Source organism: Palaemon carinicauda, chromosome 33, assembly GCF_036898095.1.
Source record: "Palaemon carinicauda isolate YSFRI2023 chromosome 33, ASM3689809v2, whole genome shotgun sequence".
In the NCBI taxonomy this organism is placed as follows: Eukaryota; Metazoa; Arthropoda; class Malacostraca; order Decapoda; family Palaemonidae; genus Palaemon; species Palaemon carinicauda.
The window spans coordinates 63,834,292-63,860,863 of record NC_090757.1 but is presented as its reverse complement, the minus strand read 5'-3'; the positions used below and the strand labels follow the sequence as shown (position 1 = coordinate 63,860,863).

At 40.4% G+C, this 26,572-nt stretch overlaps 2 protein-coding genes across 3 annotated transcripts in view; one reads left to right on the top strand and one right to left on the bottom strand.

Moving 5' to 3' along the window:
- The window catches only part of LOC137625973 (protein FAM98A), a 182,805-nt gene extending 168,621 nt beyond the window's left edge, over positions 1 to 14,184 (top strand). For both annotated transcript variants that reach the window (XM_068357046.1, XM_068357045.1), the window contains one exon: positions 13,274 to 14,184. In XM_068357046.1, the coding sequence (XP_068213147.1) occupies positions 13,274 to 13,602 (329 nt within the window). In that variant the 3' untranslated portion in view covers positions 13,603 to 14,184. The remainder of the gene's footprint in view (positions 1 to 13,273) is intronic.
- Positions 14,185 to 16,574: 2,390 nt separating this feature from the next.
- The window catches only part of l(3)73Ah (lethal (3) 73Ah), an 85,269-nt gene continuing 75,271 nt past the window's right edge, over positions 16,575 to 26,572 (bottom strand). Inside the window, exon 7 of the mRNA XM_068357048.1 lies at positions 16,575 to 24,814. The gene's annotated coding sequence lies outside the window, so the exon portion shown is untranslated. The remainder of the gene's footprint in view (positions 24,815 to 26,572) is intronic.

The following is a 26,572-nucleotide window of genomic DNA, read 5'->3' as shown; positions in this document are numbered from 1 at the left end:
TTAAAACAGTAAATACTGCCTAATATTGTTTTAATTTGGTTTCTACAGCAGTTTATAATCATATGTACAGTGTACATTACATTTACACACATGTAAACTACGTACTGGACACAGTAAGGCTACAGTACAGTATTGTGCTAAAGTATATTTGTTCCGGCGTAGATACAAACCCTCCGCTATTTATAGGGTATACTTTCGGCGCAGTTGAAAGACAAGCCATGATAATTTTAGTGAGGGATAACTACTGTACCCCATCTACTAGTTAGCGGGTGGGGGGTGGGGTACACTGGCTACCCCTCTCACTCACACCTCTCGGCTGAGTAACCACTTTACTTTATGCCTTGATTGTGTTTCTGTTTTATTTTTTTTTTACTTGTGTTTTCATTTATCTTACATATATATGAGTGTATATATATGTATAAATGGAAATATAGGTTTATGTTGTTAGATACTTGTAACTTTAATTACTGTTGACAACGTATCCGACTGCCTCCGCCGTAAGGGAGTTGTCATTGCCGCTCTTCCGTGCGCTGATGGTCGGCAGGTTCTCAACACTGCCGTGTGTTTGTTTCATTACTGAATTGAAGTGTATAACAGTTCAGCTCCCTTTCGAGGAATTATCTTACAAGGAAGGTGACTTATTCCCCGAATAGTGTATTTTGTGCAGCAGAGCATACATTGTAATTGATCACAACTTCCTTTTTTTACAGGTAACAGCGACGTAAAACACAAGGCCGATTGCTACGGCCGCCTTGTTTGTTATCCTTCGCTCCATGTGGTAGCTGGTGAGCTGCCCACGTTACGAGGTAGCATTCACTGTCAACCTTCAACTTGATGTTCCTCCTTCGAGGGGAACTTTTCTCCGCGAGAGAGAGTGATATTTTTTACGCCTATGCTTTTTTCCCATAGAGCTGAGAGAAAGCTTTACTTAGGCTATGTCCTCTTGCAGGAGGACTTCTCTCGTTCGCGAGAGAGATTTTTACGCCTACGCTTTTTTCCCATAGAGCTGGGAGAAAGCTTGCCTTAGGCGATGTCCTCCTTCGGGAGGACTTCTCTCTCGTTCATGAGAGAAAGTTTCTTACGCCTACGCTTTTTTCCTATAGAGCTGGGAGAAAGCTTGCCTTAGGCGGTGTCCTCCTTCGGGAGGACTTATCTCTCGTTTGCGAGAGAGAGTTTCTTACGTCTACGCTTTTTTCCCATAGAGCTGGGAGAAAGCTTGTTTAAGGCGATGTCCTTCTTTGGGAGGACTTCACTCTCGTTCGCGAGAGAAATATCATTAAGCCTACGCTTTTTTCCCATAGAGCTGGGAGAAAGCTTGCCTTAGGCGATGTCCTCCTTCGGGAGGACTTCTCTCTCGTTCATGAGAGAAAGTTTCTTACGCCTACGCTTTTTTCCTATAGAGCTGGGAGAAAGCTTGCCTTAGGCGGTGTCCTCCTTCGGGAGGACTTATCTCTCGTTTGCGGGAGAGAGTTTCTTACGTCTACGCTTTTTTCCCCATAGAGCTGGGAGAAAGCTTGTTTAAGGCGATGTCCTTCTTTGGAAGGACTTCACTCTCGTTCGCGAGAGAAATATCATTAAGCCTACGCTTTTTTTCCCGTAGAGCTGGGAGAAAGCTTGTCTTTGGCGATGTCCTCCTTCGGGAGGACTTCTCCCTCGTTCGCGAGAGATTTTTTTTTTTTTTTTTTCTTTACGCCTACGCTTTATTCCCATAGATTTTGGGAGAAAGCTTGTCTTAGGCGATCTCCTTTGGGAGAACTTCCCTCTCGTTCGCAAGAAATAACTTGTAGGAGTTTGCTGATCCACCAGGAGCGGTGGCAGAGCTTTCTCCGAAGCAGGTTAGCCCTTCGGGGAACGAGTCTCTCGTTCTCGAGAGAAGACCGCCTCTGGGCATCGGCGGTCCCCCGTTACGCTTATGGTTCTCCTTCAGGGGCAGAGCGAGAGCCTTATCTTAAGCGATATTCTCCTTCGGGAGAACAAAGCTCTTATGCAGAGGTGTTATCTTGGAACCTGCTGGTTCTCCTTGATCCTTCGGGGTCTCGTTACGATCACCCTTTTGGGCTGGCGTGATCGTGAGCCTTCGGGCTCTCGTCATGTTGATCTTGCGGGTTCTCATGACAGTAGGAGTCCTTCCGGACTCCGCTCGAAACCTTCGGATTTCAGTTACGCTGAACCTTCGGGCTCTCGTAACGATGGTAACATTGAGCCTTCGGGAACTTGTACCATCAATCACACTGACCTTTCAGGGTCTCGTGACAAGAGGAACCTTGGTTCATCGTTACGCTGATCCTTCGGGGTTTCGTAACATTAGTTACGCTGATCCTTCAGGGTTTCGTAACATTAGTTACGCAGAGCCCTTGGGCTCTCGTAACTTTAGTCACTCTGACACTTCAGTGTTTTGTGACAGGGGAACTTCGGTTTCTCGTTACGCTGACCCTTCGGGGTTTCGTAACATTAGTTACGTTGAACTCTTGGGCTCTCATAACTCAAGTCACTGACGCTTCGGTGTTTTGTGACAGGGAAACTTCGGTTTCTTGTTGTGCTGATCCTTCGGGGTCTTGTAGCATTAGTTACGCAGAACCCTTGGGCTCTCGTAACTTTAGTCGTTGACACTTCAGTGTTTAGTGAATGGCAAACTTCGGTTTATCGTTGCGCTGACCCTTCGGGGTCTCGCAACACAGGCTACCTTAGGCCTTTGGTCTCTCGTGCCCTTAGTCACGCTGATCCTTCGGGGTCTCGTGACAGAGAAACTTCCGTTTCGCACTTGCGCTGACCCTTCGGGGTCTCACAACGCAGTTCACGCTGAACCTTTGGGTTCTCGTGATCATAGCCATACTTATATGACCTTTTTTGTTGATCATTTGCGCTCACACAACACAGGCTATCGTGAACCTTTGGGCGAACGTAGTAGTGAGTACTCTCGCCACACTGAGAGCTCTCGCGCGCATGACCAACCTTTTGCACACACGGACGATCGGGCGCGCACGATCGTGTTGGCATGCACAACCAAATTGGCGCTCACGGCCGATGTGGCCCGCTCAACCAGATTAGCGTGCACGACCAAATTGGCGCGCACGATCATATTGGCGTGCACGACCACCTTGGCGCGCACGAACAACTAGCCGCACGCAGTCAGTTGAAGTGCGCGAACAACTCTTATGACGAGAATTTTTCGAACCCACTTCGACTGATCATCAATTTTTCGAACTCTCGTCCCGTGAATTGTTTGCGCGTGCCCATTGTCATCAAGAGGTTTGCTCTTATGACAGAGGGATGCCTGCTGCCTAGGTGTTTCCGAATCTACAGGTAACTATGACACAGTTCCTTTGGGTCCTGGTCACGTAACACGATTTCTGAAAATTCCACCGGGAATCAGCGACAGAGTTCCTGTGGGTTCTCGGCACAACATCCCTTAAGGTCGTGAGAAAGGAATGCACAAATAGATTCTGAACCCCTAGGTTTTCATCCGAATCTCTCGGTTTCCGCGATCCATAGTTTTTCTGAAAACACTATAGTCGACCTTCCCCCCCCCCCCCCTACAGGATGGGTCTTCCAAATGTGTGACTTGATACATCAGTCGACACTCTCAGCTGATTACTATATCAGGTAGTCTGGTTTCGCCAGCACCGATCCTTTCGTTTTCGAACGAACCACCATCATCTTCCTCCACCTTCCTACTTCGAGTGGTGTGGTTAGCAGACGGAAATGAGCGTGGAATGAAAAATTCTTTACATTCCAATTAATTTCCCCTGGCAGGCCTTGCCTGATTTAGACGGTAGTTTCTCACTAGCGAGAAAGCGTTCGATGGCAACCCCTTCGGATAAGTGGTCGATGGCAATTATGTCTGGCCTTCTTGAAGCAAACCACCATGTACGAGACTTCACCCTTTTCGGGAGACTCGTTCCAGAGAAGTTTTTACAGAACTTCAATAGGTGTTGTTAAAACTTCATGAAGGCCGTAAGCCATCCCGGAGCATGCGCTCTAGCCAAGACAAAACCGCGAGGGTATTGTCTCAAACTCGGTTCTACCATTTGATGGAGGCAGCCTCCCCCGTCATTGTACCCTGGGTATAACGACTTGCCTTTTTGCACGATAGTCTTTCAAGACTTTTTATTCTATCCTTACAGGGTTATTGTTTCGAACAATTAGTCCCGAAGGAACAATGTTAGCTGACGTTAAAAGAACGATAGCAACCACGTGGGCAACTTTTCATTACATTTACGAATGCTTCAAACCCCGCCCATAGGTAACCAGACATCCGTTTCTGTGTAATGAACACTGGCTAGCCCCTCACATAAAGAGGAGGGGTAAACCAAAGAGAAAATGATTGCCTCTATAAATATATATTTTGTTTGAGAACATGTTCGCTCTCATTCAAGAAAATATTACAGTTAGTCAACGATCAAAATTCTTTCGGCAATAATGTTGCGATTCGTCACACATACATTATTCCAGCAACCGGATTTGTTGCAAACATTATCTGGAGGCAGAGAATACGCATGCGATAGCGCAAACGGACAAGTACATATATGCATGCAAGCGATCTTTCTGCCAATAAGGGCTATATACATCTTGCAATTAGAACTCCATTCTATTAAGTTGTATATTTATATCCCTTACTGAAACCAGGTTATTCAGTACATTACTTGGCTACTTTTCTGTAGCCAGACATACAGCATTTACGTTCTGCCTCCTTATAGGCATTTTTTCCTTTCCCCCAATCGGAAGTCTTAGTCTCCTACAAAGGCTTTGGCTGGAAACTTTTCATAAGCATTTCTGTTCCTTAGTAGGGAACATTTAATATAAATGCTAGTTTACCGATCGGAGATGGAGAAGTACGAACGTTTTGTCCTAAGGAGGAGAAACCTTCGTTACGAACGTTTTCAACGTTCTCCAACTGAGTTCCGGACACGACTACGCATGTATGCTTGTCATGCTCACAGTTCTGTGTTACTACTCCATAGTAGACATAAGCTCTTTACCCACCCAACAATAGATTGATGATACGTCTCAATCCCCTCTTGGATTTGGTTGGATGCGTTCGGTGATTACCGTACAGTCTCTTGTCCGGAAAGCTATCTCTATGGAGATTCGCTATTATAACATAAGCTGTACTGATACTGGTTTACCATTTGGTATCGGTCTTATTCGGCCAACCACACTGGATTAGTGGCAGTTGGAGGGAGAAGAGGCTGTTCCCCTTTGTTGCAAGAACGTGCAATTAGTTACATGTCTCGACATCATCTCGAGATGTGTTTATTGCTATGTACTCCCCCCCACTGCTGGACAATCCGCGGATGATGGGTGGCAGACGAGAGCTTCTGCAAAGAGGCCTGTCTTCTCGTCTTCCCTCTGGACCTGATGCTCTCTTTAATGCATCAAAAGAGAGAGAGGGGGGGGGGCATATGCTGCACCATTGCAGCCTCGTCCATTGGCCCAATTCAGAAAGGTACCAGCATTCACCTCTCTTAGAGAACCATCTAGCAGTACGAACAGAGGACAGAGGACAACTAGTTGCCCCCATCTGCTCACGTCATTCCTGGTAATGGAATGTGCTTGCAAAACCACCCAGATAGTGGGCTCCTAGTGTCTCGGAATTATCTTGTATCTTACAAAGTCTTATCTTTGTGAGGTCCCCGACTGTGATTATGCTCACAGCAGCCCTGATCTTCAGACTCCCACCCAACCATTCCCCAGTCCCGGAAAACCAGGCCCTCAAACAAGATGTATTTCAAGATCGGTGGGGTGGCCTATAGGTGTGCCCTTTCCCCGCCCCCCCTCCCCCCCCCCATTCGGTCTGGTGAAAAAGTCCTCAGCCAAGTCAGGATAAGAAAGATCTTATCAATGACTAAAATAGCTTCGCTATGGCATCCCGCAGAATGGTTCCCAGATCTTCTGCAGCCCCTGACGGAGTTCCAATAGCTTCGCTATGGCAACCTGCAGAATGGTTCCCGGACCTTCTACAGCTCCTGACGTAGTTCTGAGGGATCTTCCTTCACGGCATGATCTTCCAAGCAGCCACATGCTAACACTTTCCTAAGCCGTAGCTTTGCTTCAACTTCACGCTTGGGAAGATCCTACACCACCCCTCTCAGAGAGGCCTTCCGCCACAAGTTATGGAAAAGATGTCTAGGCACCTCAGACACTTTTCAATGTCGGTCTTCCAGGCGAAGTGTTCGGTCCTTTGTGACTGATGTCGTGAAAGGGGATTCTCTCCCATCGATGCCTTTACGTATACAAGTGTGAGATAACTTGTCCCCCGTCGGATCTCAACCTCCTCCTGGGAACGCAGTTCGGGTCCTGCAGTCTCTGAAGGCCCCTCTCTACGAACCTTATGCCCGGCAGCAGATCGCTTCCTTACACGGAAGATGGCCTTTCTACTCACTTGGGCTTTTGACCAAGAGAGTTAGTGTGTCATATGATCCATCTTCTGATGTCTCCTACCCTAGGAGATGGGGAGAAGTAATCCTCAGCGGCGTCCCTGAGTAGATTGCCAAGACTCAAAATCCGAGTGTGTTGTACCCTAGGTGCAGCCCATTTCGAATAATGTCTTTGTTCAGTAACTGAAAACCCATCAACTGGGGTTTTACCCAATGAGGAGTCTGTGGGGTTACCTTAAAAGAACGATACCAGCTCACCCCAGTGTGTTTGCACTGTTGACCAGCACGGGGAAGGTCAAGAGGAAGACCTCAAGGATTTCCTTCCCCTCTGGGATCGAAAGGCAATTGAGGTTACTCTCAATCTAGACTCTCCTCCATCCTAAGACCCAGAGCTCATGTCAGTGGCGTTGCTACATCCCTGGCGTTCAAGAAACTACTCTGTGGCGCAGATACTTTAAGAGGGCATGTGGAAGCGTCAATCGACCTTCACGGCCCACTACCTGCAAAGACTTAACCCACAAGAACATGGAGACCTTTTCCATTGGTCCTGTGGTGGTCGCACAACAAATGGTCTAAACACCTCAGGCTCCTTGATGGACAAGTAGCAGAGGGTTGAGGGCTGAAGGTACCCGGATTAGTCTGGGGTGAATGAGTAAGAATGCCTGGCTCCTTTCTTCCTTTCAACCTTTTCCCCTCTGGGGAAAACAGCTCCGCAAACCTCAGCATAGCTGACCTCACCTCGCTGCAGGTAAGACCCATTTCCCTTGTGCCTCCCTAAGTATAGAAGAATACTTTGTTACGTCCCCAATACCTTTTTGAGGAGGGTATTGGGTAAATCTTTAAGAACAATAGGTTTTGTACTTGAGTTCCTATGTTAAAGGACAAGCCACACTGTTAGTTCCACTCACACACAAGCTTCTGCAGGCCGCTATCAGTGCATTACCTCATATCAGCACTTGATTTTAGCGAGGGTAGGGTCCCCTTCTACAATCGATCACAGATCGAAATAGGGAGGACCACGGGTCATGACCAAGGCCAATTGGTGAGGACTTCCTCCTTCCTAAGAGTAAGTCATCCTATAAATAGCGGAGGGGTTGGTATCTACAAATTTGTAAGTAATGTGTATTTTTCCTAGTATACAAACCTGGAGCTGTTTATACAAATTGGCCCGCCACCATGTCCCCCGAGAAGTCCTGCCATAAAGCAAAGTGGTTACTCAGCCGAGAGGGTGTGAGTGAGCGGGGGTAGCCAGTCTACCCCTACCCCCACCCGCTAACTAGTGGATGGGGTAGTTATCCCTCACTAAAATTATTATGGCTCGTCTTTCAGCTGCGCCAAAAGTATACCTACAAATAGCTCCAGGTTTGTATACTAGGAAAAATACAAATTACTAACAAATTTGTTATATTTACAGAGTCGTCGTCATCCCTTATTGTTCTGTATAACTAAAGTTGTTTCTATCTAGTAATACTGTACTGTAATTTAATACTCGCTAATACTTAGTGTATATTACTGTAATATATGTTCAATAATATCTACAGTATAGCTTAACTGTACTTACTGTAAGTGTTCGATGTTTTAGTTTAGACGACTCGAGTACCCTACGCGTTTTCTTGAAGCATGACGCAACTAAGTGTCGTCTCATGCGCATTATGCTAGAGTGTATCTATACTTTTTTGAACAGGAATACAGCTTATTTTATAAACTACAAACATGAATATGTCAGTAATAATTATTTCATTTAAAGAAACAGACAAAGACAGCGCATTCGATTATTGTTCAACGCTGATATTCTCTCTCTCTCCTCTCTCCCTCTCTCTCTCTCTCTCTCCTCTCTTCTCTCTCCTCACTCTCTGCTCTCTCTCTCTCTCTCTCTCTCTCTCTCTCTCCTCTCTCTCTCCCTCTCTCTCTCTCTCTCTCTCTCTCTCTCTCTCTCCCTCTCCTCTCCTCTCTCTCTCTCTCGCTCCTCTCCTCTTCTCTCCTCTCTCTCCCTCTCTCTCCCCTCTCTCACTCTCTCTCTCTCTCTCTCTCTCTCTCTCTCTCTCTCTCTCCTCTCTCTCTCTCTCTCTCTCTCTCTCTCTCTCTCTCTCTCTCTCTCTCTCCTCTCTCCTCTCTCTCTCTCTCTCTCCTCTCTCTCTCTCTCTCTCTCTCTCTCTCTCTCTCTCTCTCCCCCCCCCCCCCCCACAGAGTTGTATTCAGTGGTGAAGCTTCAGTTGGCAACTGTTGCAAGCGAGTACCTCAAGGATCATCCTTGGCCTATTGCTATTTCTGATCTACATTAACGACATAGATTTAGGATTGAGCAGTAGGTTTGTGGTGGCCGATGCGAGTAACATCCCTGAGAAGCCAGTCTTTGGTTGGAGTCCCACTCAGACTCATTAGTTTCTTTGGTGGCTGCAACCTCACCATCCTTGGGGATTTGGGGGGAGCCTATAGGTCTATCTGCTGAGTCATAAACAGCCATTGCCTGGCCCTCCTTGGTCCTAGCTTGGGTGGAGACAGGGCTTGGGCACTGATCGTGTATATATGGTCACTCTCTAGGGCTTTGTCCTACTCGATAGGGCAATGTCACTGTCCCTTGACCCTTAACCTTTAAATAGGCAAATTTGCCGACTATACTAAATTAGGGATAAATGCTGCGAACTCAGAAACCGTAGAAGCCTTAAGAGAGGATCTAGTAAAGCTAAGAGATTGATCTAGAAAATAGCAAATGTCTTTCAACTGTGGGAAATGTAAAATCATGCACATAGATTATAGTAACTGGCAATCAGATTACTCACTGCTGGGTAATGAAATAGAAAGTGGACCAAGAGGATTTTACGTTCACCAAACAGAGCTTGAAAGCGGAAAAGCAAGCACAGAAACTAATAGGCTGCATAAATAGACAATTCAAATACAAAAACAAAGATACTCTACTACAGCTGTACACATCACTAGTAAGACCCCATCTAGAATACAGGACTCCAAATATTCATAAGGATATAGATAGACGAAGCTGTACAAGCTAGGGGCATCAAACTACTGTAGTTCCAACACTAAGGCAATTCGGATATAGACAGAGGATGGAATGTTTGAACTTATTTGATCTACAAACTCGACGACAATTAATAGAGGCATTCAAAATTATGAAAAAAATAACAAATGTAGATTAAAACAATCTGATCAGTCCAGAGGTAACAGATATAAACTGGAATTGAAAAGATACACTACCACTCAATGTGGCAATTTCTTTACATACAAAATAGCAAATACATGGAATAGACTTCCTGTAGATGTAGTAAATAGTAACACAGTAAAGAATTTCAAGTTGGACAAGATTTTAAGGAACATCTAAATCCTTAAACTAAATCGCTCTACCAAAGAGCAAATGGAGTCACTGTGGATGGGCTAAAAGGTCTTTGAGACATCCAAAATCCTTGTAACACACACACACAGCTGTAATAAACAATTTCTTAAGCTTTATAATCAAGCACCACAGAGCATTGGCACATTAATGAAACCCCGATGAACGTTATGTGATTCAACAGTATAAGTAAATAAAATTGAAATATTTCAAATAAAACTATTGAAATTAGTATGCTAATTGGAAAATGATAAATCAAGTAATAATTGTTTCTTTTAGTAAATAGGGAAAAATATCCTTCAGTAGCATGCCTGCCAGTTTCATCAAAATCCGGTTTATTTCAAATATAGCTGTAATTTTTTACCACTGTAAGTAAATATACACTATACAGAGAGAGCTGGGTGGAGAGATAGGTAGTGGTGCGAAGCACTCCAAAGGAACGCAGGTGAATTTCATCGAGATCATGAGAATTTTTACTTGATAGCTATTGCGTTGTTCTTATGCGCGAGAAACCGAAGCTGTAAAGCATGAACCCGCGAGGAACAAGGGCCAACTGTAATTGAAGTACCATATATTACTGTGTAAAGGGGGAATTTGTAGACCAGTTTTGCATGAAAAAAGACAGTGTTCGCCCATTACACGAGAGATATTTTGGAATTATAAAAATATTTATTTTCTTTACCTCTGTTGTGTTGTTGTTGTTGAGGTATTCTTATTTATTAGATTTAATGTTAAAAGAGTTTCATGATAATCCTGAACCTTGAATTTGCCTCTTTGTTTTATTTTCATAAATTTGCAATTGAAGGTACTCATTGCTATTAGAAAATGAATAAAATTTTCTTGAAGTTTGACAAAAACAATGTGATATGAACAATGGAGTAATTTATATCTTTTCCTTAGTTACGTTGGCTAAACAAATTATCTTGAACTACATCTAAAGTTTTAAATTTATGACTTTGTTTTAGTAACATAATGTATTTACAAAGTAATTTACATCAGACAAATGTTATACCATTTATTTTGAAGAAGCCTTATTGGAAAAATCAAATTACAGAATTTACTATTTTTGTTTCTTGTGTAGCAGGCGGTGGTGGTGGCGGACAGGATGGTTATCAAGGTTTGTTACACAACAAACATTGGTGTTATTTGATGCTTGTGTGGTTTTATCCTGAAAATAGGAGTTTACAATATCTTTTTATTTTACTAAACTTTTGTATTTTTTGCGATCGGAAAAGTTACTAACTGCTTTTATGTTATTGTATTTATGTTGAAATGTATTGAATTTCATTTGTCAAAATTTCTTAGTTGGGAAAGACTATATATCATGTCTCAATTTTAACCAGTTTTATTTCTCTTGGATGACTACCCAAAATTTTTGTGCCTAAAATCACACTGGATTATGTACAATTTACACAAAGGGTGGGAAGGTGAGTGAGCGATGCCCTTAGATGAATTCATATTGAGCATGCAGTGAAAATACCGAACTTCTCTTGTCTTTTAGACTAAACTTAAATCAGGGAAGCACCCGAGACCACTCTAAATGTAGGAATTTCTATACTTTTTATCTATAGAGAACTTTAATGATAGAAAATTACCTTAAATAATGAAAATTCTATAAATCATTGTAATCTAGGTATAATTCAAAGGGTATGCTGATTTTTGTAGCACGAGGCATTAAAATAAAGTTTCCTTTCTACATAGGCCATAGAGCTTGAGCTATCTGAAGTCTGGTTTACTATAAAAACTGAATTTTGATAATAGAATTTCTTATTTCTATGTTCCCCTGATGTTCATATTGCTTCTCCAGTAGTTCTGTTTAATGAACATTTACCCGTAAAATGTATAACCAATTTCAGATTTTCCTATTTTCTTTCCCTTCAATAACTACATGCCCTTAGTAAAAACGGAACTTTCTATCGGTAAGTGGTAACTGAAGCACCAATGTCTGTCTTCAGATTCAATGTTTAAATTATCCTTATCCTCATGATACCACTAGGCAGTGGGGAGGAAGGTGGGCATGTATTGTCAACATCATACCTGCTATAATCAACTAACATAGTCTTTCTTGAATTTTCCCCTGAACTAACAGCAAGTTTCCTTTGCCCTTTAACTGTTAACTTACTCGGCAACCATTAACACATACTTGTCTATGAAAGGTACAGTGAGGGAAATTGATTGTTTATAATGGTCATTCAAATAGCAACATTACCCCCAGCACGATACATAAAGGGAATGTGGATCATGATCTAGATACAGTTTCCGTGTATACACAGTGCAGTAATTGCTAACCAAACTGGGTTAAGACATCTTAATGCACAGTGATAAGTAAACAATCTGGAGACCAATACATTGGTGAATCAGTTACCACTTACCCATAGAATGTTCCTTCCTTTGGTAAGGACATGTTTTTATTTGAGGACATGGGAACATTTTACAGGTAAATGTTGATTATACCAAGCTTCTGTAGAAGCAGCAATATAAACAACAGGCAGGTTCATAGAAATAAATAAAGTTTGTTGGTCTTTTAGCACGATGTGCCATTACTTTGTTCTTTCTTTGCTGAAGCTTCTTAGTTTTAAGTTGATTGGGTAACAAGTGTTTTCACTATTGAGAAAAAGTTAAAAAGTTAAATCTTACAGTATGATTATTAATTTTTAAATTACTGTTTAAACTTAATTGTTAATAAGGTTTATTTAGCTTGCATAGCTGGAATGTGAGACTAGGTTACCCTTGCATTACATAGTGGTTTTATTAAGTACAATGCTTTTGTGCCCCCCCCCCCCTTTTTTTTTTTAGGTTATTTTTCTTTCCAGGTCAAATTTAAATTTCAAATACTGTCATATTATTTGTATTAGATTTTTTTTTATGCTGCATGATTAAACTAACAAGCTACACAGTAAGGCATTGTCTGACATTGATGATAACATAAATGTGCCATGATGCTCTATCTAATAAAGATATACCTGATTAATTTTCATAGTGTATTCAGTGTCATTAATAAGACCTTTCATAATACAATTAGCTTATAAGCACCAGTGAGTTGACAAGAATGGTTTTCATAAAAGTTGCTAGTTTTGCATAATAGTCAGATGTCAAAGTTATGTTCTTTATTTATAAGCTTTTATTGTTAAAATGTATTAAGGTGATGGTGATAAAGTTTTCAGATCTACAGTAATGCCTTTTTAAATTCATTCCGTTCCTTCTCTCTATCACTTTTTTAACATATTTCAGACCTTTTACTACTCTGCCAAATTTGTAGGCTTGTGTAATAGATTGAAAATAGTTTAGCTTGATACATTGGAAATCAAGACATACTAGGTACTACTGTACCTGTATGTAGAACAATAAAGTTCCTGATGCTTTAGCAATAGATAAGTAAACATTTTCCTCATTTAATGTTTTCATAATAGACTGAGAACAATCGTGCTTAATACATTGAAAATTAAAACATTCCTGATGCTTTAGCAACAGATAATTGAAAATTTTCTTCATTTAATGTTTTCCATTAATGTGTTTGTGTTATGTTTGTTCTGAGATATCTACTTTGTTTCAGGACGGGGCGGAGGACGCGGAGGCTTCTCTTCGGGCAACGTACAAGGTGGATGGAACCAAGGTGGAGGCCGAGGTGGTGGAGGCAGGGCCGGAGGGTATGACAATAGAGGAGGGGGTTACGATAATAGAGGTGGTGGTGGATATGACAATCGTGGTGGTGGCGGGGGTTACGATAATCGCAATTATAACCGAGGCGGCGGCGGTGGTTACGATAACAGAGGATACGACAACAGAGGTTATGATAATAACAGGAGTGGTCATGGGGGTGGAGGGTGGGGAGGTGGTAGAGGAAGGGGTGGAAGAGGAGGAGGAGGGGGTCATAGGTATTGAATTAATAATCAGTTTAAAATAAAATCACCGACCATGCACAGTACTCCAGCATGTAATTTATTTCTTATTACCAATAGGATCTTTTCTTAGTGTATTTATATATTTTGAAAGAACATTACTTGTGTTTTTTTTCTCATTCTGATACATATTTAATGTAAATTATTTATAATTTTGTTTTGATTCAAAGTAAGTTGAATAGTACTGTACTATTTATAGTACATCTTAGTACTTTTTCATATTTGCATACCAGGAACTTAAAACTTGTTTCAACTGTTTTGTATGTACAGTATGCCATTCAGTAATTTTCCATAACTCATAATACTGGACTAATTGCATTCAACAGCTGTGATTTTCATCCTATGAGGATGTGTCTACCCAATTCTTTTGTGCCAAGATAAATATGGTAAATGCAGATGCTAAAGTTAGGGAGGTTGTGATCCCATCTGCCTTTATGTAAATTTTTCACTTTTTATTTATTTTTTTTATTCATGTTATCTTAGGGCATTGCTGATATATTTACCCAAATTCTTTTCATCCTTTTGTGCTGCTTTTCTTTAGGCAAATACACTTTGTTTTGTGGTATGTTGTATTTATTTGCCCAGTTTTGAAGAGTGAGTATACATAGTTTTATTAGAAGCAACTTTACGTCTAAAATTTTTCTATACTGTATACTGATGTGTTGCAATGTTATTTTTTTTTCTATTGAAAGCACAGTATGATATTAAAAGATTTTTTTTTTCAAACCAAATTATCCTAGTCTGTTTCCTCTAATTTATTAATTATTCATCATCCAGGTATTTTGTTTTTCCGTGGTACTTGGAAGCAACATACAGTTTGCTTGTGATCTAGATAACTGATATAACAGTCATGTTTTCTTGAATGCCTAGCTCTGTTCTCAATAGAAACTATTAGTACCCTTTACTTATGTATACTCATGTTTATCCAGAATATTAAGCATGGTGTATACCAAACTGTAGTACTGTTTAATATTTAAACAATTGTAAAACCAATACCTCATGATATAATCAAGACCTTTGTCATTTCCATAAACTATTTTGCATTTAGATAGAATAATTGATTGGTCATTGTAATGTAAGACAGGTAGCTCAAGTCTTCACATTCAACAGGCTTTTATATGGTGTGTGCATGACATATGTTGTATAATGCCTTTTCCCATTGTCATTTGTGCACTTAATGGTATGAGTTGTTGTCTAGAGAAAAAAGTGATATGTAAGTTTCCTTCAACATTTGAATAATGGTCTTTATTGATAATGTATTTTAGGTTTTACCACTGCCATAAATTTTTTCATTGTAAAATGGTGGAATTTCTGATATGGGAGAAGTATTTGTTTTCCTAGTTTGAGGTCAATTTAGATTATAGGTAGTTCTTTTTCAAGTTATAAAGTCACATATACAGTATTTGAAATGAGTTACTGTTTGTTATTCATTATTGATGCATACCTATAATTGTTTTTTCTTTTTGTATACCATACTTTCAAAATTTTTAACTTCTAAATATGTTTAGATATATAATTTTCTTCATACTAAATCCCTTTCACTACAATGAAATACATTGTAGATCAAAACATGCTAGGAACATGGGTTTATGATGCACCAGATGTCATTTATAAATATAAACTGTATGGCTTACCATAGAGAAAGTTTTTCTTGTAGCCACTAAAAAATTACAGGCTTTAGTTAACTCCATGAGTGCAGATGTATTTTTTCCAGTTATCTTTGTGAGCGATTGGTTTCCAGTGAGAGTGGGACTGAGACTGGGATGTGTGATGTCACCGTGGTTGTTTAACTTGTATGTTGATGGAGTGGTGAGAGAGGTGAATGCTCGAGTACTTGGACGAGGATTGAAACTGGTAGACGAGAATGACCATGAAAGGGAGGTAAATCAGTGATTTGCGGATGATAACTGTACTGGTTGCAGACGCGGAAGAGAAGCTTGGCCGATTAGTGACAGAATTGGGAAGGGTGTGTGATAGAAGGAAGTTGAGAGTTAATGTGGGTAAGAGTAAGGTTATGAGATGTACAAGAAGGGAAGGTGGTGCGAGGTTGAATGTCATGTTGAATGGAGAGTTACTTGAGGAGGTGGATCAGTTTAAGTACTTGGGGTCTGTTGTTACAGCAAATGGTGGAGTGAAAGCAGATGTACGTCAGAGAGTGAATGAAGGACGCAAAGTGTTGGGGGCAGTTAAGGGAGTAGTAAAAAATAGAGGGTTGGGCATGAATGTAAAGAGAGTTCTGTATGAGAGTGATTGTACCAACTGTGATGTATGGATCGGAGTTGTGAGGAATGAAAGTGACGGAGAGACAGAAATTGGATGTGTTCGAGATGAAGTGTCAAGGAGTATGGCTGGTGTATCTCGAGTAGATAGGGTTAGGAACGAAGTAGTGAGGGTGAAAACGGGTGTAAGAAATGAGTTAGCAGCTAGAGTGAATATGAATGTGTTGAGGTGGTTTGGCCATGTTGAGAGAATGGAAAATGGCTGTCTGCTAAAGAAGGTGATTAATGCAAGAGTTGATGGGAGAAGTACAAAAGGAAGGCCAAGGTTTGGGTGGATGGATAGAGTGAAGGAAGCTCTGGGTGGTAGGAGGATAGATGTTAGAGAGGCAAGAGAGCGTGCTAGAAATAGGAATGAATGGCGAGCGATTGTAACGCAGTTCCGGTAGGCCCTGCTGCTTCCTCCGGTGCCTTGGATGATCACGGAGGTAGGAGCAGTAGGGGATTCAGCATTATGAAGCTTTATCTGTGGTGGATAATGTGGGAGGATGGGCTGTGCCACCCTAGCAGTACCAGCCGAACTCTGTCGAGTCCCTTGTCAGGCTAGGAGGAACGTAGAGAGGAGACGTCCCCTTTTTTTTTTTTTTTTTTTTTTTTTATGTTGGCGACCCCCCAAAATTGGGGGAAGTGCCTTGGTATATGTATGTATGTATCTTTGTGTTGTCAGGTGTATGTGAAAAGAGGAGAATGTGTCAGGAATATGCCCGTCTATTTGGTGTGTGTAAGCAAAAGAAAAATGACCTGTAATCAGAGAGGGAACTAATGTAGTCCTATCTGGCCTGTCAGATGCCACAATAACTATAGCAGTGGTATCCCAACAGGAGGCTGGTGCTTTGGCCAACTTTTACCGCAGGTATAGGCTGTTGAAACATTGTGATTTGGATTCCCCATATTATGTATAGTTTCTGCTCTGAACTCTGTTCTTATCAAGCCTCAGTATTTGTGTTATGGTTTGCATGGCCAGATTTGTAGTACTTTATTGTCATTATACAGTGAAGACACTTGTCTACTGTTCAGTTTGCTAGGGGCAGCTGATGTAGGTTGCATGCATTGTGTGGAATGAAGACTAGTTTTGTCTATCTTGGGCTAAAATACATTGCAACCACTTCAGCAGTAACAGCCTTAACCCATCAATGACAGCAGCCATTTAAAAATAGCATTTGCTCTTCAAAAGCTGTAAAGTCTAAGGGTAACATTTAACCTTTGTCCAAGGTAAACTGACTGATACCAGCCAAGAACACTGGAAGAGGAGTTAAGCAAGGTATCTTTCTGTTGGAACCCTGGACCATACTCTCTTCAGAGTGCTAAAATTCACAGTTTCAGGACTAAGATTCTAACTAGATTGGATGGGACTCAAGAACATCTGTAAAATGGTGGCTATTGTCTGAAAAATGAGGGAAGTATAGTTCACCTACATTGAACAAGAGATATTGGGAGGGTTAATTTTTAATTTAATTGATGCAACTACAGGTAGTCATATGAGATTAAAGCCAATTGATTTCGGTATTTTGCTAGTATTAAATTTGGTTGTAGAAAGTTGTTTTATATTTTAACCTTGAGTTTCCTTATCTTTTACAGAAACTTAAAAAGAAAATGGACTCGATTATGGATAATGAAAGTGCACTGTAATTTATACAAATGTCTTTTATTTTCAATGGTATGGAAGTTTTGACAATTTCATGATAGCCCGCTAACATGATGAAAATTAATCCTAGGGGGTCTTTCAAATGAGGAAAAATTATACAGTACTCTAAATAGCATACATAATGTACAGTTTGAAAAGTTATGAACTAGTCTATTACATAGAGTTTAGTAAACAAAAGCTCTACTACTAACAGTTTTCAAGTAATACAGGGAAACAAAAAATTTTCTAATATACAAACTAAAAATTAATCTTTAAAAACCAAATGCTAAACTCAAATTCTTGGTTCCCATAGTTCGTGTGTGGTTCAAAACTAAGGTCTGTGGGGGGGAGGGGCTATAATGCAACCAGGTAAAATCCAATAAACTTGAATAAGATACACAACAGAAATGATTCACCAAAATCAAACATTAAAATTTTATAAATTCATAATACAGTAAGAAGTTGGCCGAACTTTCAAGCATATCACAATTTATGAAAAGAAAATATTTAATCTCAAGATAATAAACAATAAAAGTTACACCCTGGCTTTCTAATAGCCCTTGTACCAAATACCCTCATAACTCTTAATATATAACATTAATCTAACAATATATACAAATGATCTTTTACCTTACGTAATGTGAAAACTAGGTACAGTAGAAAACATGGCAAATGAGTTGCACATTTTATACACATGAGAATGATATGTTCAGATGAATTAATATATCTCAAGTCAATATTACTAGCAAAGCTACAACCATAGTAGGAAAAGCAGGATGCTACTAGCCCTGGGCCTCCAAAAGGGAAAGCATCAAAGGGAATGAAAGTAAAGTTTGTAAAATAAACTAGTATAAAAGTTACAGAAGTTATGGTTGGAAGCATGACTTGCATAGTCTAGAAAACAATTCCAAAACAGGCTGCAACTAGGCCAATTAAATCAATAGAAAAAAAATTCCACCCTACGACTCAACCTAGGAATACTCGTACTGTACTCAAGAATTTGAATTCTGTAACCAAAAACATTGCCTTCCTATTTCAGAGAAAGCAGCCATTGAAGCTTCAGCAAGATAAAATATACTACACCCCCAGCACTGTACAACAGTTAACCACAGGAAGCTTTACAAACAGATCATGTCTGAAAAATGCCTATTAACCAGGCATCTCTCTAACTTCGGAAACATAATCCTGAAAAAAAGGCAAGTATAACTAACTGTAAATACCAATGATGAAGGCAGATGCATCAAAGATAAACATAAGTACAGTTTTAAAGGGTGAGGGAAAATTGGACCTCTCCCCTATAACTGTTAATCTCTTAATCTGCCTTTATTATGGTTTACAACTTGTCTCTAAAGAGGGCTTCCTTCGAGGATAAATGAACTAAGTGTTTATGCTCGGACACAATGTGTTCTGGAAAATAGCTCTTAGAGGCCACCACTGATTGGCTTAACAATTAATATGTTTTTAATAATAGTATTGTTTAACTTGTATGTTGATGGAGTGGTGAGAGGTGAATGCTCGAGTGCTTGGATGAGGATTGAAACTGGTAGACGAGAATGACCATGAATGGGAGGTAATCAGTTGTTGTTTGTGAATGATACTGTAATGGTTGCAGACGCGGAAGAGAAGCTTGGCCGATTAGTGACAGAATTTGGAAGGGTGTGTGAGAGAAGGAAGTTGAGAGTTAATGTGGGTAAGAGTAAGGTTATGAGATGTACAAGAAGGGAAGGTGGTGCGAGGTTGAATGTCATGTTGAATGGAGAGTTACTTGAGGAGATGGATCAGTTTAAGTACTTGGGGTCTGTTGTTACAGCAAATGGTGGAGTGGAAGCAGATAGACGTCAGAGAGTGAATGAAGGATGCAAAGTGTTGGGGTCAGTTAAGGGAGTAGTAAAAAATAGAGGGTTGGGCATGAATGTAAAGAGTTCTGTATGAGAAAGTGATTGTACCAACTGTGATGTATGGATCAGAGTTGTGGGGAATGAATGTGTTTGAGATGAACTGTCTAAGAAGTATGGCTGGTGTATCTCGAGTAGATAGGGTTAGGAATGAAGTAGTGAGGGTGAGAACGGGTGTAAGAAATGAGTTAGCAGCTAGAGTGGATATGAATGTGTTGAGGTGGTTTCGCCAAGTTGAGAGAATGGAAAATGGCTGTCTGCTAAAGAAGGTAATGAATGCAAGAGTTGATGGGAGAAGTACAAGAGGAAGGCCAAGGTTTGGGTGGATGGAGTGAAGGAAGCTCTGTGTGATAGGAGGATAGATGTGAGAGGGGCAAGAGAGCGTGCTAAAAATAGGAATGAATGGCGAGCGATTGTGACGCAGTTCCAGTAGGCCCTGCTGCTTCCTCTGGGCCTTGGATGACCACGGAGGTAGCAGCAGTAGGGGATTCAGCATTATGAAGCTTCATCTGTGGTGGATAATGTGGGAGGGTGGGCTGTGGCACCCTAGCAGTACCAGCCGAACTCGGTTGAGTCCCTTGTCAGGCTGGGAGGAACGTAGAGAGGAGACGTCCCCTTTTTTGTTTCATTTGTTCAATGTTGGCTACCCCCCAAAAGTTGGGGTAAGTGCCTTGGTATATGTATGTGATGTATGATTTATTCATGCACTGATTTTAAAATATAAAGTAGGTAATTTCTCAAAAATTTTATGATTAATTTTCTGATACTGAATGCAGGTTTTCAGAACATTTAGTTTGATTTTCAATGTTATCAAAATGAAGCTAGTTTTAACAAATTTTTAGTTCATTGTTACCAAAACGGAAGTTAGTTTCTCAAAATGCTCAGGTTAATTCAAATGGTAATCTGTCCACTTAAAAAGGTTACGATGCCCTATTATCAACATCAATATGACAAATTTGGAAGTAATTTGTATATTTCCCAACGATACAAACCTGTAGCTATTTATAGGGGTATTACTATCGAGGAAGTTGAAAGACGAGCCAATAGACTTAGCGAGGGTTAATCACCCATACCGCAAGTTACCGGGGGTGGGAGGTAGTATCTACCCCTCTCACTCACACCTGGAACTGTTCTCCACTTTGCTTTTAGGTAGGACTTAGAGGGGTGACTAGGATTGCAGGAAAAAATGTATAAATGCCTACAGGATTATATCGTCAGGAAAAATACAAATTACTTCCAAATTTGTCATTTGTTATGTAACTGGAATACAAACATATGCTATTTATAAGGGTTGACTCGCCCATGAGGAGGGTGGACATCCCTGCCAATCTGGCTTTTTGGCTTTTACCCAGGTATTCCCCTTTATGTGTGTTAGCACATAATAGGTGGAAACCCTACACCTCACTAAGACCTTTCTATGCATGGTCTGCGGCCTACACAAGCTTGTGCGTTTGTGATACTAGCAATGTCACAAAGATATTCCCAATACCACCTTGCCAGGATATGGGGATGTAATAGTAGACAAAATACCAGGTTACACAAGGGTCAGCTTTGCAGAGGACCCTGAATTGCTGATTTCTCCAAGGGGGGAGGATGGAGAAAAGAAAAAGCCAGTTATTCTTAGTCATTCACTCAGACTAAAATTTGGTAACCAATGCCCTCAACCTCCTTCTACTTGTCCATCAAGGAGCTTGAGGTGTTAAACAAGTTATGCAGCCACCAAAGGACCAATTAAGAATGTATCCTGTCTCCTGTGTGTTACGTCTTGCAGGCAGTGGGCCGTGAAGGTCATTTGACACTTCTACACGCCCGATTGTAGAACCTGCACCACAGAGTAGTTTTGTTTGACTCCCAGGGAAGTAACAATGCCCTCGATATCGTGTGCTCTGGGTCGAAGTGTCGGGAGGAGGATCTGGATTCAGTGCAAGGTCAATGACCTTGTGAATTCAGGTAGAGATGGTGTTCTTAGTGATCCTCCTCTTGACCTTATTTTGCTGACAAAGTGTTGTCACTCAGCCCAAGCTCTCGTAGTTTCCTTGAGGAGGGCCTCCAGTTTCTCTTTGGCATAGTAACTATTGGTCTGGATCATTGGTGGAGTGAAGTACTCCGAGATCGAAGGGTTCGGATTCTGGGATTTGAGCTGCCAGAGACTAGGTCAAGCCATTGTCGCGAATGATAGACGTTAAGGGTGTCCCATGGGGTTTGCAGACTCTCTTGGCAGAAGCCAATACAAGCAAGAGACCTGTCATCAAGGCAAGGAGACCTCTGCTGCTTGGGGTCCTGGAGCAAGGTCTCCTTTTAGACTAAAGGTCCATTGGCTCAGAACTGTGTGTGAGGGGCAATGTAGACGTGGGGAAAGGTTAATTCCTTCAGGTCTGAAGGAGCCGAGACCTTCCTCCCGAAGGTAACCGAGGAACACCCTTAATGCTGGCATATAAGTATCGAAGGGAGGGATACCCCTTCTATGATACTAACTTACAGTCCACTTAGCCTAGATTGGTCGAAGCCTAAGAACTATTCAGATATCAACACACACTCTTTACAACCTGTTGCAGGAGAGAGAGACCCTAAGGAGTTAGTCTCCAGGCATTGTAGAAGATGTTCACATGTGGCTGTTTAGAGTTGCTGAGAGGGTTCTCTCGGGATCTCTGTCGGGAGTTGCAGATCAGCCGACTAGGCATGAAGAGTCTGCTGGCCAAGATGAATCTTGCTGACGAGACGAGTCTGCTGGGAAGAAGAGTCTTGTTAGCGAGTTGAATCTGATGGCCTGTTCCCGGAGATCAAAGGCAGAAATGGAATGAATGTAATTCCCATAGGATCTTTCATGATCTACGTCAGTAAGCGAGACAAGACTGCTGATAACAAGGCTTGCTCTGAAGGACAATGGCAGAAAATGGGCGAACCCAATTCCCGTGGGAGGCATCCCCTGAAGGGAGAGACCAACCAGGAAAATGAAGATTCTCTCGCGAATGGGAATGGCTGCCACCGTTTGCTGCCGCTGTCAGCGATCCTTCCAGCAAGCAGCAAGATTGCTTCATAGTGGCTGGTGGAAGAACTACTCCCTCCGCCCGGGAGTGGATGAATCCCACTCTGGAGCTGCTGGAATAATTCCCCGAAGTGGAGACCAAAGGGAGAAGGAAGTCTTTTCCGCAGATGGGAAAGATACGATCAACATCTGCTGCTATAGTTAGTGACTTTCCCTACCACAAAAAGGAGAGTTCCAGCACCTAGAGACAATCCTCTTGACCGTACTCTCTGTTTCCCATCACCGAGTTCTAGCCCAAGGTGAAGGTTGAACAGTACTTGAAACGAGAAAGAGCTCAAACTGAGTTCCCCTCGAAGGGGGGTGGTACCTCATGCCCACAGGAAGGTTGCCCTCGTCTCTCGGGAGGAGCACCTAATCCGCGGATGGAAAGGTGTCGCCCGAGAGAACAGACACAAAGTAAGGACTGAGCATTCTCTTCCCTGGCCAAATCGACAAGATAAGGAGAGTGGTAGCATAAAAAACTGACTGAACATAAATTGCAATTAATTAATTTAGCTGATAACACAAAATACTCAGGAGAACCACTCAAACCCTCCAGGGGGAAGTGGGTTCCTCGAGAGGGAGCGGCAAGTGGAGTCAAAGCTGAAAAATTATATTACAAAGTTATTTTTCACTTAATGAAAAATAAAAAACAATCGGAAGCACACCTACCCTACTAACAGGAAAGGCGTACCCCTTGTAGAGTATCTGCCGGCCGGCCACGTAAAGTGTGCGGCGTTGTTAGTGAGATAGAGCAAGACCGAAGTCAAGCTCTGTGAAGGCCGCAAGCAGACCCTCTAAGAATGCGTAGAGGGGGGGCGGCGATAACAGCGGAACGGAGGCGTATCTACACAATGACAACTCCCCTACACCAGCGGTTGAGTCACTCGGAAGGCCACCCACCTACGGGATGACAGTTGTCCAAGGTCGTAAGGGAAGATTCTCCGCCCTTGAGAACCTGCCGCACTACGCTGTCATACAAACAGAAACATTCACTGTAAAGAGACCTTAAAATATAAACGAAAACATAAAGAATGTTTTAATATATACTGATTAAAAAAAACAAAGGAAACAAGATTATAAAGTCAAAAGGCTAGTCAATTGGAGAGGGGAGAGAGACAATGTCTCTCTTCCTGAGCCAAAAGTAAAGTGAAGTACAGTCACAGGTGTCTAAGTGGAAGGGGGTAGCTACTAACCCCCCCCCCCCCCCAACTAACTAGCAGTATGGGTGGTTAACCCTTACTGCAAGTCTAATGGCTCATCTTCCAGCTTCCCCAAAAACAAAACCCCTATAAATAGCATAGGTTTGTATTCCCGTTACGGAGCAAACTCAACAACAATACACATACAAAATGAACAACACGTCAAGGGCTTTGTTCATAAGAAATTCATGTGCTATAAGTTGTAATCATCTCTTGTTCCTCTTCTCTATATATTGATGCATTGAACTTTTACCTTAATAATATGCCAGTCATTGCTCTTGGTGAGGGGATGTAAAATTAAAACTTTTCTATATCATGTTTTGCAGTCATTCCAAATCTAAATTTATGGGAGATCTGCTACACCATAACAAAATTACAAAGGAATACTTTTAATTAATTCAACTTACTGAGCTGTTGTTTTGCAATGTACAAAAATTTGCAATTAATAACTAGCTACAAAAGGTTGGAGTTGTAATATGTATCAGCAATTGCACAAGAGTAATGAAAGGCCTCACATAATACAAATTCATAAATAAAATCCAAACCATCAATTATTCCAGTGATCACAAATTATTTCTGTACTGGAGGTTGAAAAAGAATACGATCATCACAACAGTCATAGTAATAAGCAGCATTATCAATAAAATAATAGCCAACATAATAATGAATTTTAACAACTTTCAATAAAACTGTAAAATATTAAATAAGCAAAGTTGTGTGATACCATAACTCATTTTTTCACATCCTTTTAAATTCAAATACACAGTATGATCATTATAAAAGCAGATTCCATATGCTCTACAGTACAATAAGAATGTTAAAAATATATTCCATTGAAAAATACTTCAAGCACTAAAAGATCTAATTTAAATACACAGTAACATGGCTTGATGCACCATTTCGCATGAAAAGTTTGACAACAAATGAGCACCATAAAATCTAGTTTAAATTATAATTTCAATATATTTCTTTCCTGTAGTAGAGTTTTCTAAAATAAGTGTCTATTTGTATGACTATTAACAGCACTCTTCCCACTAACTCAATTCTAAAGCCAACACCTTGACTTTTTAGGGAAATGTTTGAAATTTTCTATCTTTCTTTAAGAAACCAATTCATACAGATGTTTACCTAACTTCAAAAATAACACCAATCTACCGTTGACAACCAGTATTTCTGTAATACAAGTCTGATAAGCAAACAGCAAGAAAAATGCATCAAAATATCAGGCACAATCATATACTGTAGTATTAATAAAATTCTGATTTCATAATCCACTCAGAATCATGAGTAAGTGAAATTTTCTATGTTTTACAATCTCTATTGAAAAGTATTTTCTGGACATTACAAGTTTTCAGTGGCAATGCTATTTGTCCAAATACAATGCTAATATGAATAGATATAGATCAATTACTTAAAAAATGTCTTTTAAATCTATAATTTGTTAAATATTGCCAAGCTTAATAAAGCTAAAAATAATGTTATACAGAACTCATTTAAATATTTGCACACTGAATTAGCCTTTTCATCAAACACTTGACATTCTGAACAGTTAAGGCCTCTAATTGTACTGCATTATTACAATACTAAACCCATGAATGACCTGATTACTTTTCTGATGCTTGTTAAACACTCCACAGTAATATCTACTAAAATTACCATTAAACCCATGAAATAAAGTAATGGTAATTGATGCTTCCATTAATTTCACAGAGCAATGGTATGTAAACATGATGAGACAATTTCGATTGAAAACACAAACACACATAAATAAGATAAAGTAATGATAAGGAATAAAATACCAAAAACTCATTTAATTTGACAGCTTTGAAAGCCTCATTGTGTAATAATTTCACTAGAAGAAATACCAACTTTCAAGTTTTGTTACACACAAGTTATAAGTATCTACTATGAAATTAGGTGAGTACATGACAGCATAAACCTTTTGTCACACACCAGTTTCTCCCTAGTGTAATGTAGATCTTTTAAAAATAATTTTCATAAGAGACGGCTAATCAAACGGCAAACCCAATACTTCTTTGCTTATAAAAAAAAAAAACGTATAACAAATCCAAGTTGCTTCAAGTTGCTTTGATCAAGGAGAAAAGGAGTTCAAATGCTTATAGTTATCATCCACCCAAGTGTCTTTCTTTACAACTTGACATCATCACAATTACCGTTTATACTCACGTAACAGCCGATCTCGTGTATTGTGCAACCCCAAAATTTTCACCCAAATTACAATAAACCAACTCTTTACTAAATTTCTATATCCCATCTTCTACTTTAATGGCTTAGAAAATTAAAAATGATAAAAGTATCATTAGTAACGTTATAATCATTCCGTAAACGCATACAGCCATAACAACAACCAAACAAAAAAACAGCTGTTTTGTATGAAGAATCAAATCAGATAGCAGCTGTTTTGCTTGTACAGTATTTCAATCATTGTAAAATAGTAAACAAACTAGGATAAGACTGACATTTTGACATTATACTCTTGTTCACTATGGAGAAAAGATCCTCAAGAAAATATACTGCCATATATAAACTAACAAGCTGTAAATGAAGGTGAGAAAACAAAAAATATTCAGCCACTATTCTGTTGGGAATCAGGAAAGCTGTGTCTGAAACTAGGGGAAACAAAAGGGAAATTTCATGGGAACCTATGAATAAGCAAACCTCATAATAAACTGTAAATTCTGAATTTAGAAGATATTTACAAAGCGTATGAAAACTCAGAATATAGTTGTGTTTTAACACAGTATAAATAATTTCCTAAGCTTTATAATCAAGCACTACAGCCCAAAAAACTATAAATTATAGTGCATTGGCAACATGAATGAGAAACTGGTTAACTTCTGTCTGCAATTCAGCTCAGCAGTAAGCTGCACAAAGTATGAGATGTATTTCAAATGAAACTATTGAAATTAG